This window comes from Octopus bimaculoides, chromosome 2 (assembly GCF_001194135.2).
Source record: "Octopus bimaculoides isolate UCB-OBI-ISO-001 chromosome 2, ASM119413v2, whole genome shotgun sequence".
NCBI lineage: Eukaryota > Metazoa > Mollusca > Cephalopoda > Octopoda > Octopodidae > Octopus > Octopus bimaculoides.
In genome coordinates, this window is record NC_068982.1 from 166,719,740 (window position 1) to 166,732,042 (window position 12,303).

The window sequence follows — 12,303 nt, forward strand, 5'->3', positions numbered from 1 at the left end:
GCACACATTCTACGCAAAACACTTTCAATACAGTAAACATAAGAGCACCACAGCAAACCACAGCACATACCCAAGGCGCACAGAGCTGCGCTCGGTAGTGAAGTGAAAGCACGTTATAAAAATAAAACTACTGAATAATAATAATAATAATAATAATAATAATATTGTACAAATGCAAAACAAAAGTCAAACATAAAATAATAATAATAATAATAATTTTTCAGGCCTCTTTTTGTCAGTTAACTTCTTTTTCTCTTTTTTGGTATCCACCTGAAATTCTTTTCTCATAATTTTTGGCTCTCAAACTTCTCATTTGATTTTTTGATAAATGTTTTTGTTGTTGTTGTTCCTGTTAATTTTGTTATTGCCATTGTTGTTATAAATCATAATGATGATATAAAACTTCATTTCCTTGATGTTATTGTTGCTTTTTGTTAATTATTTGATTATCCACACCCAGAAATGCCAAGATTCTCTGTAGATTATTATATAGTCAAGATAGGCAATGTTCAAATTTGCATACCTTCTTTTTTTTTGTCTTTTTTTGCTATATTTCTGCCAGTGTTGTCTCCAGACTATAAACTATGACCTTAAAAGTTATGATGTTTTCTTTTTAAGTCTTATTTTTAATCATGGAAAAGTACAGAAACAATGCTTCAAGATGCAGTTAACCCTCTTGTAACCATATATTTGTTGAAATATACTTGTTGTTGTTGTTGGCACTCTGTCGCTTACGACGTCGAGGGTTCCAGTTGATCCGATCAATGGAACAACGTGCTCGTGAAATTAACATGCAAGTGGCTGAGCACTCCACAGACACGTGTACTCTTAACGTAGTTCTCGGGGATATTCAGCGTGACACAGTGTGACAAGGCTGACTCTTTGAATTACAGGCACAACAGGAAGTAAGAGTGAGAGAAAGTTGTGGTGAACGAGTACAGCAGGGTTTGCCACCATCCCCTGCCGGATCCTCATGGAGTTTTAGGTGTTTTCACTCAATAAGCACTCACAACGCCCGGTCTGGGAATCGAAACCGCGATCCTATGACTGCGAGTCCGCTGCCCTAACTACTGGGCCATTGCGCCTCCACATCTGAAATATACTACCTATGTTTCAACTAATTTTGGAAATACTGAAGAATTTAGTAAAATAATAGTTATTATTAAGTTAGTGTTTAAAACATAAATTAACTTGAAATTTTGATGGAAGGCTTTGATTTAGATAACTTTAGACAGGAAATTTGTTATCAGAAAACCAGATGTAGTCTCAGGTAGGTTGGTATCAGGAGGGTTCAGACACTATATTTTATATGCCTCAGTTTCATCTTCCTGTTAGATAAGGGCATCAATACACTAGCATTTTATCCATGACAAAATGTGTCACTTATTCTATAAATACTTCATAAATTAGAGCTAAATGCAAATGTCCTGGATACCTTAAGATTGAAGAAAATGACTAACTCTCTTTTTTTGTTGTTAATCATAATTTTTCAAAAATACTAAAAAAAAAAAATTGGGTTTTGAGTAATTCTAGCTGGAATTTCTTTAATTTTATATATAAATAGGAGTGGAAGTCATATTGGGAAGATCTGTGTTTGAAGTAGATGTGGAATGAAGCTTTAGAGTCAGCGTGTGATGTAGGTGTGTAAAATAGATACTGAAGGTGAAGAAGGTTCATGTGAAGATATAAATAGTAGCAGCATGTCTTCATGGAAAGTTTGTGTAAAATATTCTAGTTGTTGTTGAATGCCATGTCAGCTCTGATCAAACAGACATGATGAAAGGAATAGTGTATTTTAGGTGGAAGACTGAATTGCCCAGTTTAAACCACCACCTGGTCCTTCTGGTCTTTAGATGTCTTTAGCAGAGTACACTCTGTTACAAGCATTTGGATTAGGTCTGGTTTGAGGATAACTTCTCCCCTCCCTCCCACCGGCCTTGGAGGCTCTGTAAAGGATCATGGATATTACCTTTCCTTGTGACTAAAAGAAAATAATCTAGGACTTGATTATCTAATGTGTCCTTTATTTTTGTTTTAAAGCAATGGCGTGTGGTATGAGGGAGATTTGGTTGGTATTTCTAGCTGATTGAGTGACCTTGTAGAAGCTCCATCACTTAGATATCCGCTATATAAAAAAAAAATGAAATGCTATATATTTTATATTAAAATTATTTGAGAAATATCTGAGTGGAAAAGATTGTATAGAGTCATCATATAGATAAATATGGAAGACATACCTGAGAGATACTTATGGAATGTCTGTGGATGGTTTAAGGAGATTAAGTAAGAAAGATTTGTGTAAAAAGACTGTTTGAAAGGCCTGTGGTTGAGAAAGATATGAAAACTATGTGTGAAGTATGTGTTAAGGAGTAGTTAGGCAAAGAAGCTTTTTGGAAAATCAGTGTGATGTATATGTGTTAAAGGTAAAGACTATATCTTAAAGATGCAAAGAAGATGAAGAGGGAAAGGAAGAAGATATTAACAGGAATTAATAATGGAAGGAAATATCAAAAGGGAAATATAGATGGAAAGAAAGGGTACAGGAAAGAAGCTGAGCAGAATAGTACAGAAAGGAAAAGTGGAAAGTAAAAAGCAATGAAGAGTGTTCTATATTTCTATCTATCCCATTAGACTATTAAAGGGAACCAATGAGGAAGCTTTTATGTGATCGTACAACACACTACTAGAAAGAGAAGCCAAATATGCTTCAAATCACACGTTGTTGTCATCAATAAGGAAAGGACACATTAGGTAATGTAGTCTCACAAACCCTTAAAAAGACAGGATGGTCACTGCTGGAATACTTTCAATCATGGTTGACCTGGTGCTAAATAACAACAAAAACGGCAGCAGCAGCAATGGCAACAACATTAAAATCTGTGTCTTTTATTTTGGAGTATCTTCTCCAAAATGCAAAACCTGTATAAAGTGTTTTGGGAGAAAAATTTGAGGTTGTCAACACCACTGATTTGTTTTCCTCTTTTACAGCAAGGGCATAATTCACAGAGTGGGAAAGGCAATTGCTTATATATCTTGCTATAATTGATATCACAGGAGTTTCCATAATGGCATCATTGACATTGTTAAGTTGTTTTAGAAGTTGTGTCTCTGTAATTTAGTAATCCTGGCAAGAGTTGAAACAGGGATTTGAACCAACAAAGGATCCTCAATGTAATCACTTGACCTATGAGAAGTGACAAATCTCCCTCAAATCCCATCCTGCCATTCCAAATAAAGGATATCTTGCATAATGTAGACGTAGATATCTCTGAAAAAGATGAAGTGATCAAGATGGGATATTTTTAATCATAAATCTACTCATTCAGAGATGACCTGGGGTTAAATAATAACTACAACTTACAATGGTTACACTTTTATTAGAATTTGTGATAGAATTGCAATCTCTTTCATCCACAAGTGAGAAAACTCTTTAGTATTCAAACCAGCAATATCCAGTCTAAATATGCTACCTCCTTTATGTTCAAGCCAGCCAAATCCAGCCCTTTACACATACCCCACAATATCATTCCTAAAGTTAAGAGGCACATCGTGGAAATCTCACAGCTATGAGATAATGCATGACTAATTCAAAATGAGGTGAATAAATAAGCATTAAGTTTGACAGAGTAGTCTGAATACTAAAAGGTTAAACTCAGCAAGAAAGGGTAGTGATGAGAGAAAATGTGAAATGAAATGGCACTTAAAATCACATGTAGGGTATTTATGAATAGTCTGATAACTCTTTTGAGTTGTTTTCCCATCACTAGAGACACATTGTTCTCTTAATGATTTATCATTACCTTCTCCAGGTTTCAGATGGGGTCTTCAGCTGAGCACAGCTAGCAAATGAAACACTCATTCCATAATGTTCCTGTTGATTGACTACCTTATTGAACTCTACAACATTGTGGTACCTACAAATGTTAGAGCTAGATTCAAATGTCTAAGACACAACCACAACATGCTGGTTGATATAGGATTATATACTGTCAACCTCTCAGCTGGTTGTTGTCTGGTGCTTGATTCAGTCATCTGAACTACAACGTAAGAGAAGTATTCTAAAGACTTATGAAGTTTATAATACTGACGTGTGTATATAATTTTTGTGTATAATTATAGGATTTATGCTGATTATGTATTTAGTATTATTTATTTATATTTGTAATGAATTTTGATAAAAAAATAATCTTTATAATAATATTGTTATTACTTCGTTATTTTCTATTGATAATTCTATTAGACTGAGTTAGCATTTATTTATTTAGAACATTTAGTAAATGAAGTTGAATACTATATAAACAGAAGGCATGAGAGGGAATGGTGGACGAAGTGTCTGAAATGAATAAGAAAGTATGGCAAGGAAAACTGTGGAAGGAAACAGTGGAAAAATAAATAGCAAGACGTATTTGTTGCAAATATGAAAACAACATTTTATCTTTGACAAATACCATTTTCTCTGCACAACATATTTATTTCTAGATAGCTTTATATTATATGGTCCATGCATTAAATATGTTAACATTAACATAGCTATTGTGTTTCATGTGGCTGAAATCTTTGAATTATTTTATTTTAAAATTATTCTATTTCCTTACACTAACAAATACACAACCTTGAACATTTACTTTGTAATTCTTTCATCATTATTTAAGCAAATCTAGTGAAGGCTATGCTTTGCTGATAAAGTCAGAATAATGTCAAAACATAGGTGAAGTTCTGTCCAACGTTTTGCTGAGAAATAAAAACAATCATAATAGTCACTGATGTGATTAGAATGTCACAGGAAAATATTGCAAGTTGGATCCTTCAAGCCATATCTATCAGAAGAAAACCTAGGAGAAGACCAAAAATGGTTTCAAAATCATCATTTAATATTCATTTTCCATGCTGGCATGAACTGGACAGTTTGACAGGAGCTGCCAAGTCAGAAGACTGTACCACACCCTACTGTCTGCTCAGGCATGGCTTTTATGACAGAATGCCTTTTCTAATGCCAACCACTTTACAGCAGCAGTGAGTTCACCAAATAATTTACAACAAGACCCCTTAACTGAATGATGGAGTAGGATTGAAGAAGGTAGCATTGTGACAAGTGAGAGGTTAGAGTATGAGTAGAGGAACAGAAGTAGATAAGACAGTAAAAGAGACACTGGCTTCCTCAGTAGGGGGAAGAAAAGAGAGTGAGAGGAAGAGAAGAGAGAGAGAGAGGAGGAGAGGAGAAAGGAGTGTATAAAAGTGAAGTGGAACCAAGGATTGGATAGGGTGAGTTTGCAAAATTGCAAAAGGGGAGTGAAAGGTAGAAGGGCAGGAATGTAGTGAGTGGACAGAAATAAAGGTGGGGGTTGTTGGGAGGATGGGTGAAAGAGGGGAGTGGAGTACAATAGATGGTGGGTTGGATAATATCCATAGTCTCAGTTGGCCATGCTTAGGAATCCAGCTGAAAAGTCTAATGACAGTTGCTTCTGATAGGCTCCTATGGAGAAAGGTGCATGAAGACTCAGTCTCTCCATGACCCTCTCAGGAATAGTGGACAGAGAAGATGGATGGATAGCCATTGATTTATAGGATTTTTCTCTCCACATTTATCTAATTCTAGTGTTTTAATCATGATGATGATCATCATCATGTTGGCATGGGTTGAGGGGTTTGACTGAAAACTGGTTAGCCAGGGAGCTGCACCAGGTTCCAATCTGATTTGGCATGGTTCAGATTAGTATTTTAATGATGCCTGTGTTAAATATGTAAATGCTGAATTAAAGGCTTGAAAATATGAAATTGAAACTATAAACCAAGAAGAAAAAGTAAAAATGAATTGTGGAAAACTTTGCCTAATGATTGATACTCCTCTTGCTTTCATTTCTTTTCTTTATTTTTTCCAGCTTGATGTGAAGAGTTCTGCAAATCAAGTTGAAACCTATACTATGGAACTGAACAGTTATTTGGAAACAATTAATTTTACTGTTGAAAACAAGACAGCTGTTCCAACAGCCCAAGTTTATGTAGGTGTTGTTGCTTGTTTGTTGTATGTCTTCTAATTATAGCACTGGGGATTCCTCAAAGGGAACACCACTGTATCGTTTGGTCTGAAATTTTGTTTTTATGTGAGTGTATGTGCACTTGTGTGTGTGTGTGTGTGTGTGCACACGAGTGTGTAATTATCTTCTATATGTATACATATCTATATGTATACATATATACATACACTCACACACATAAACATACACCGTAGTGATCAGATGTGTGTAATTATCTTTTATATGAACCCAACAATGGGCAAGTTTGAGCTACAAAATTCAGGTAAGATTACACACAGGCATTTTTACATAAGAATTTACTCAATAACATACTTACACATAAACTAGCCATGCAACACTTATTGAATGATGGTAACTTAATATGCTCATTTCAATACAATTTCAGAACTCAAACAATTAGAAAGGAAAAAATTGCAGGCTATGAATAACTTTAAAGTTTAATCATAGCGAAATGTGTTAGAACTTCTGAAGAACAACCCCTTCTATTTAATATTCTTTTCTACTTTAGGCACAAGGCCTAAAAATTTGGGGGAGGGGGCTAGTCAATTAGATTGACCCCAGTATGCAATTGGTACTTAATTAATCAACCCCAAAAGGATGAAATGCAAAGTCAACCTTGGTGGAATTTCAACTCAGAATGTGGCAACAGATGGAATACTGTTAAGCATTTCACTCAGCATGCTAACATTTCTACCAGCTTGCCACCTTCCATCTATTTAATATTAGATATATATTGAAAGTAAACAGAGAAATTATCATAACTCAACACATCTGTCTTCTTCATCTTCATCTTGACTGTACCCATTGTATGCTTTGGAATTATGAACTTAATAAGCAATTATATGAATTATGCATACAATCTGAACCTAAACACTTTGGATTTATGCAAAGAGTAAAACTTAGTGGGATATCAAACAGCCAAAATTGGACCATAGTGCAAAACCTCTAAATGGAAAAGGAGCCCATCCACCCTTCAACAGGTCTTATTTTTAGTCCTGCTGTGTGTCCAGATACCCACCTTACAAGAGTAGCAAGCTACTCAAGCGTGGGAGCCAGTTTGGTTGTGAACCACTTGACCATGGAACTGGTAGTACTAGTTTACATGGTACCAGTAACAGGTTTCATCAGTCTGTAATAAAATCCTTGACCTGACAATATTGAACAACTACTTTTTACACGTGCCACGAAGGCGATACTGGGCACAGGTAATTAACAAAATAAGAAAGAAATATAAGGAACCATAGAAACATGGCTATAGCATGGCTGTACTACCAAAAAGCCCTTTGACAGTACACCACATGAGTGAATTATCCCAGCACTGCAATTAGCTAAAGTTCCCGTACCTCTAGTAGCTGCCATCCACCATCTAACCCAAAACCAATACAGCTCCCTACTCCTTAGAGGTGACAACAAAGACATCAAATTTGCCACTATATGCCATAAAAAAGCATCTGTTAGAGTAATAGTTTGTGAGTACTACTCTTTGTTCCCTCATTAAACCTCTTACCATATGTAATCACAAAATATTGCAACTATAGGAATAGCTCCATCACTCGCCTTTTCTTTGTCGATGACCTGAAGCTGTATGGGCCAAGTGTTAACCACATCAAAATGTAACTGGACCTTCATAACCCAGTTCTTTAAAGACAATGCAATGAAATTTAGTGAGTTCAAATGTGCATTTCTGGCATTAAAATGTGGGGAACTTGTGCCCCTCTCCAAGACACTAAACATGAATTACCTAATGCCAATAACAATGGAACAATAAAATAATTTATGTCATGGTAAAGTATAACTATTTAGAAATATCAAATCTAAAATACAACCCCACCCACAAAGATTAGATAAACAAAATCTTCTGTGATTTTAGATAGAGAATAACAATTTATAAAGTAGACAGAATGAAAAATTTAGTGAAATAAGATATGAATGATATGATTAGAGGCTGCATCGACAACAACTACTGAATTGACCAATGAAAAACAGAACAGACAATTAATTAGCAAATGAAACAACAACAGCCTGTATACAATGCCTTGATAGTAGATCAACATCAGAAACTAGTCAATGAAACTATTGCCATAGAAAAAAAGTGATCTTGCTCCAATGCAGATAAAACTAATTCAAATGCTGAAAGAAGAAAGTTCTTGATTAAAGATCATAGTAGCATGAAATTAAAGATGAGAAAAAAGAATTAATTTCAAATTATATATTCATCATGAATTGAGTATTGTGTCCCACTTTCATTAAGCATCTGAACACACACACACACACACACACACACACACACACACACACACACACACACACACACACACACACTATGCACATGCACACACGTTTACATACTTACATTCAACTACTTGTTTACAAATGTAAACTATGATATGAATGTTTATATTAGATATTTAGTTATCTATACATCCATCTATCTATTTACATATCTCTGTGTGTCTGTCTGTTTATCTATTAGTTTGTCTTCTTGATTGTTTATCTCTTTTTCACTGTGTCCATTTGTCTTTAAATGTGCATGTGTATGCATTTAATTCTATGTGAATGTGTGTCTATCTGTCTCTCATCATATTTTTGTCTCTCCTCTATCACACATTTGTCTAGAATTTGCAATTTTAAGACATTATTAATAAAAAGAAATAAGGAAATCATAAATGAATAATATAAGAACAACAACAACAACAAAATAATTTACCTACTTCATCTCTACAGAATCAATGATATAGTATAGTTAGAATGAAAGCTTGTGGTGAAAGAAGACAAAAATTTAGAATTCAGAATTTTCCAGGAATTGAAAATGCTTATAAATTTAATCACTAAGATAACTTCATATGACAGCTATATAAATTTGAAGGATGTAATGATAACATTCCAACTTCCTCCAACAAGATAAAAAAATGGATAGATAGATAAATAAATAAATAAATAAATAAAATCAAACGTTTTTACTCAGTTACAAATTACCTTTTGTATTTTTTTCTTTGTAGGATATGGGATGGGAGGGCTATTTAAAAATTTACATTTTTGCATAACTTTGAGGAATCTTAACAAAAAAACTTGCCAATAACTGTCCAAACATGCAAGTCTTGATGCTTTGTTTCTATTTGGTTGTTATTATATTGTTAGTTCAAAGAAGGGAAGTTAGGTGCTTGAAAAATTTAAGGGTATTCTTGCCTGGCATGAGATTAGATATAATGATGTCTAGATGCCCATTTGTTGAAGTTGTTAAAGGCTTCTGTCTGAATGAAAAATAAACATGTGGATGGAAAAGAAAAGGCTGTTCTGGAGAAAAGATGGATAGAATAGTGTTAGCATGAAGAAACAAATAAAGAGGTGAGGATACTGAGTTCAATTTAAAATGTTTACAAATTGGAATTAATTAGTTTGTCATGAGAAAGAGAGGAAGCTTGATGTTGTATGCAGAGAAAAATTTTGAAGAAAAATTGTTTCCTGATATTGCTGAATATAGACCTGAAGCTGTTTCTAGCAGTCGAGTGTCCATCACTGAAAAGACCAAAGAAGTTCAAAATCATGTGATTACATAGTCTTAGTGCTGATGGTGGCAGGGATTTATCTTCCCTGTTAGCAATATAGATAAGAGGGCCTTTTGCTCCAAAAGCCAATATGAGAGATTTCCTCATGGTAACTACCACAGTAAAGTTTGTTCTATAATCACTCAGTATTAATACTGCCTCTGTCACTAATAGATATGAAGATAGTAAGTTTAATGAAACAAAAGCTGTTGTTGTAGTGATACAAGAAACTAAAAGAAGGCAGATACAAGTCAAAGGTTACTGGGATCATTATTCTAAAAAAAAATGTTTGAAAAATTGTCAGATGGATGACATTAATCTATTGAGACTAGATTTAGCTTGGTCATATTCAACATCTTCTATGGTATATATAACAATCAAAAATTTGAAGGGACAAGGCTTAAGTAAAATGAAATGGCTCAACCAGAAATAAGATAGGCATTCAGAAATAGATTTTTCGGAGGAAGATTTCTTTTTGTTTATTCATTAATTAATTTTACATTTGCTTTTCTGTGCTAGTATGGGTTTAATGAATAGATATCAAGGTATTGTTATATATATATATATATGTATGTATTGTTTCATTGCAGCCACAATTTATTCATCTGGCCCAGTTGTGGAATTATTTACAAGAGGAAATGGTACTTCTGAGTGTATTCAGCAATGTGGCAACTTCTCTGGGTTCTTTCTCAAAAGTAAGTATTTATATATGTGTTCACTTCATTATCATTGTAATCATCATCATCGTCACCATCGTCGTCATCATCATCATCATTTAATATCCATTTTCCATGCTGATGGTTGGATAACAACTGGCAAATCAGAAAACTGCATCAAACTCTACTCTCTATTTTGGTATGATTTTGTATGAGTGGATGCCCTTCTTAACATCAACCACTTTATAGTATGTACTGGGTGTTTTTTACCTGGTGTCAGCAGCAGCAATTATTATTGGTTTTATTCAAAACACCTTCATGTTCAAAGCATATCATTTGCATTTATGTTGTTTTTTTATTTATAAGGTCACACTGTAGCTTTTCATCATCTGGCACAAGATCACCTCCACCAGTACCCCACCCTCTCAAAGGATCTTTGTCTTGCAAGTTACTTGGTCACCCTACCAGTGTTGGCGCCATGTATAAAGCATTCAGTCCACTCTACAAGGTGGTTGGTGTTAGGAAGGGCATCCAGCCCCCCCCCCCCAAAAAAAAACATGCCAAAACAGACACAAAACTCTGGTGCAATCTTCTGCCTGGCCAGCTCCTGTAAAACTGTCCAACCCATGCCAGCATGGAAAGTGGATATTAAACAACAACAATCATGACAACAATGATGATGAAGGTAGTCTGAAAAAGGAAGAGGCATTGCCAATATTCCTAGACTAGTAAGATGGAATCGGTTGATAGTTCCCTTCAACAGCTATGGGATAGAATTCCAAAGGGTTACACTTCTAATGGTGTAAGACTGACTAAAGTGATTATTATAGAAGCTGGATGTGAGACACAGTAGATGATGGTTTTGGAAAGAAGAGTATTCTACATGTACCTTAAGAAATTCTTTGAAGAACTGCAAATATAATTTATTATTTTTAATGCTTTTAGTTATTGGACCGTACCCATTCAGGAGTATTACCTTCTAATGTATAGTCAATTATATCAATCTCAGTAATTATCAGGCCATTAAGAATGAAATGTCCAATTTTCTTATGCACCAAGTTTGACAGTCGTTAACTCTAATGTTTTATCCTGACAATTCTTTGTTTTACAACATTGAAGAGTTACATCATCACTTTTCAAAATGCAATTCATGGTGTCTGATTATATTGTGAGTTTTCTCTTGTAAATCAATTCTTGCAATCCCCTGGATAGATCAAAACTTCGTGTTGTTTATGAATATGAGTTCCATCTTGGAACCAGTGCATCTCAGACAGCTTCAAACATCAATGAGGTGTTTGGTGAAGATGTGGCGATGTATGTTGATGGTTTGAGAAGTTCCGGTCTGGTGACTTTACTCTTGAAAATCAGCCCTACGGTAGACCTGAGACCAAGGTGGATAATGATGAGTTGTGAAACTGTAGTGGAAGTAGATACATCTCAAACTATATGTGAGTTAGCAGCAACATTTGATGTTTCGGTTCCAACTGTATTGGGTCATCTGAAAGAAATTGGCAAGGTAAAGAAGCTGGACAAGTGTGTACCACACGAACTGAATGAGCATCAAATGAGACATCGTCTTGAAACTTGCCTAAAAGCAAACCATTTTTGCATCATATTGTCATGAGTGATGAAAAATGGACCCTTTTCAACAATAGCAAGCGTTCTGCATGGTGGTTGGATAGAGATGAAGTGCCAAAACACAATCCAAAAAAGAATATCCACCAGAAAAAGTTAATGGTGTCTGTTTGGTGGTCCAGCGCTGGTGTCATCCACTACAGCTTCATGAGACCTGGTAAGTCAATTACAGTGGATGTATGCATCAACCAATTAGATGAAATGATGAGTGAACTTGCAATTAAAAAAACCGAGATTGGTCAATAGAGACAAGCCAACTCTCTTGCAAGACAATGCTCAGCCACATGTTACACAAAGAACACTACTCAAATTATAGGAACTGAACTTGGAAGTACTCTGTCATCCACCATATTCACCAGATCTTGCACCAGCTGACTACCACTCTCTGAGTGGTTGGCGTTAGGAAGGGCATCCAGCTGTAGAAACTCTGCC

The 12,303-nt window shown here is 35.0% G+C and overlaps 1 protein-coding gene across 4 annotated transcripts in view; it reads left to right on the forward strand.

Moving 5' to 3' along the window:
- LOC106881530 (cilia- and flagella-associated protein 206) overlaps positions 1-12,303 on the forward strand; it is a 100,733-nt gene that overhangs the window by 68,574 nt on the left and 19,856 nt on the right. For all 4 annotated transcript variants that reach the window (XM_014931950.2, XM_052965702.1, XM_052965703.1 and 1 more), the window contains 2 exons: positions 5,880-5,999; positions 10,171-10,275. In XM_014931950.2, coding sequence (XP_014787436.1) covers positions 5,880-5,999; positions 10,171-10,275 — 225 coding nt within the window. The remainder of the gene's footprint in view (positions 1-5,879; positions 6,000-10,170; positions 10,276-12,303) is intronic.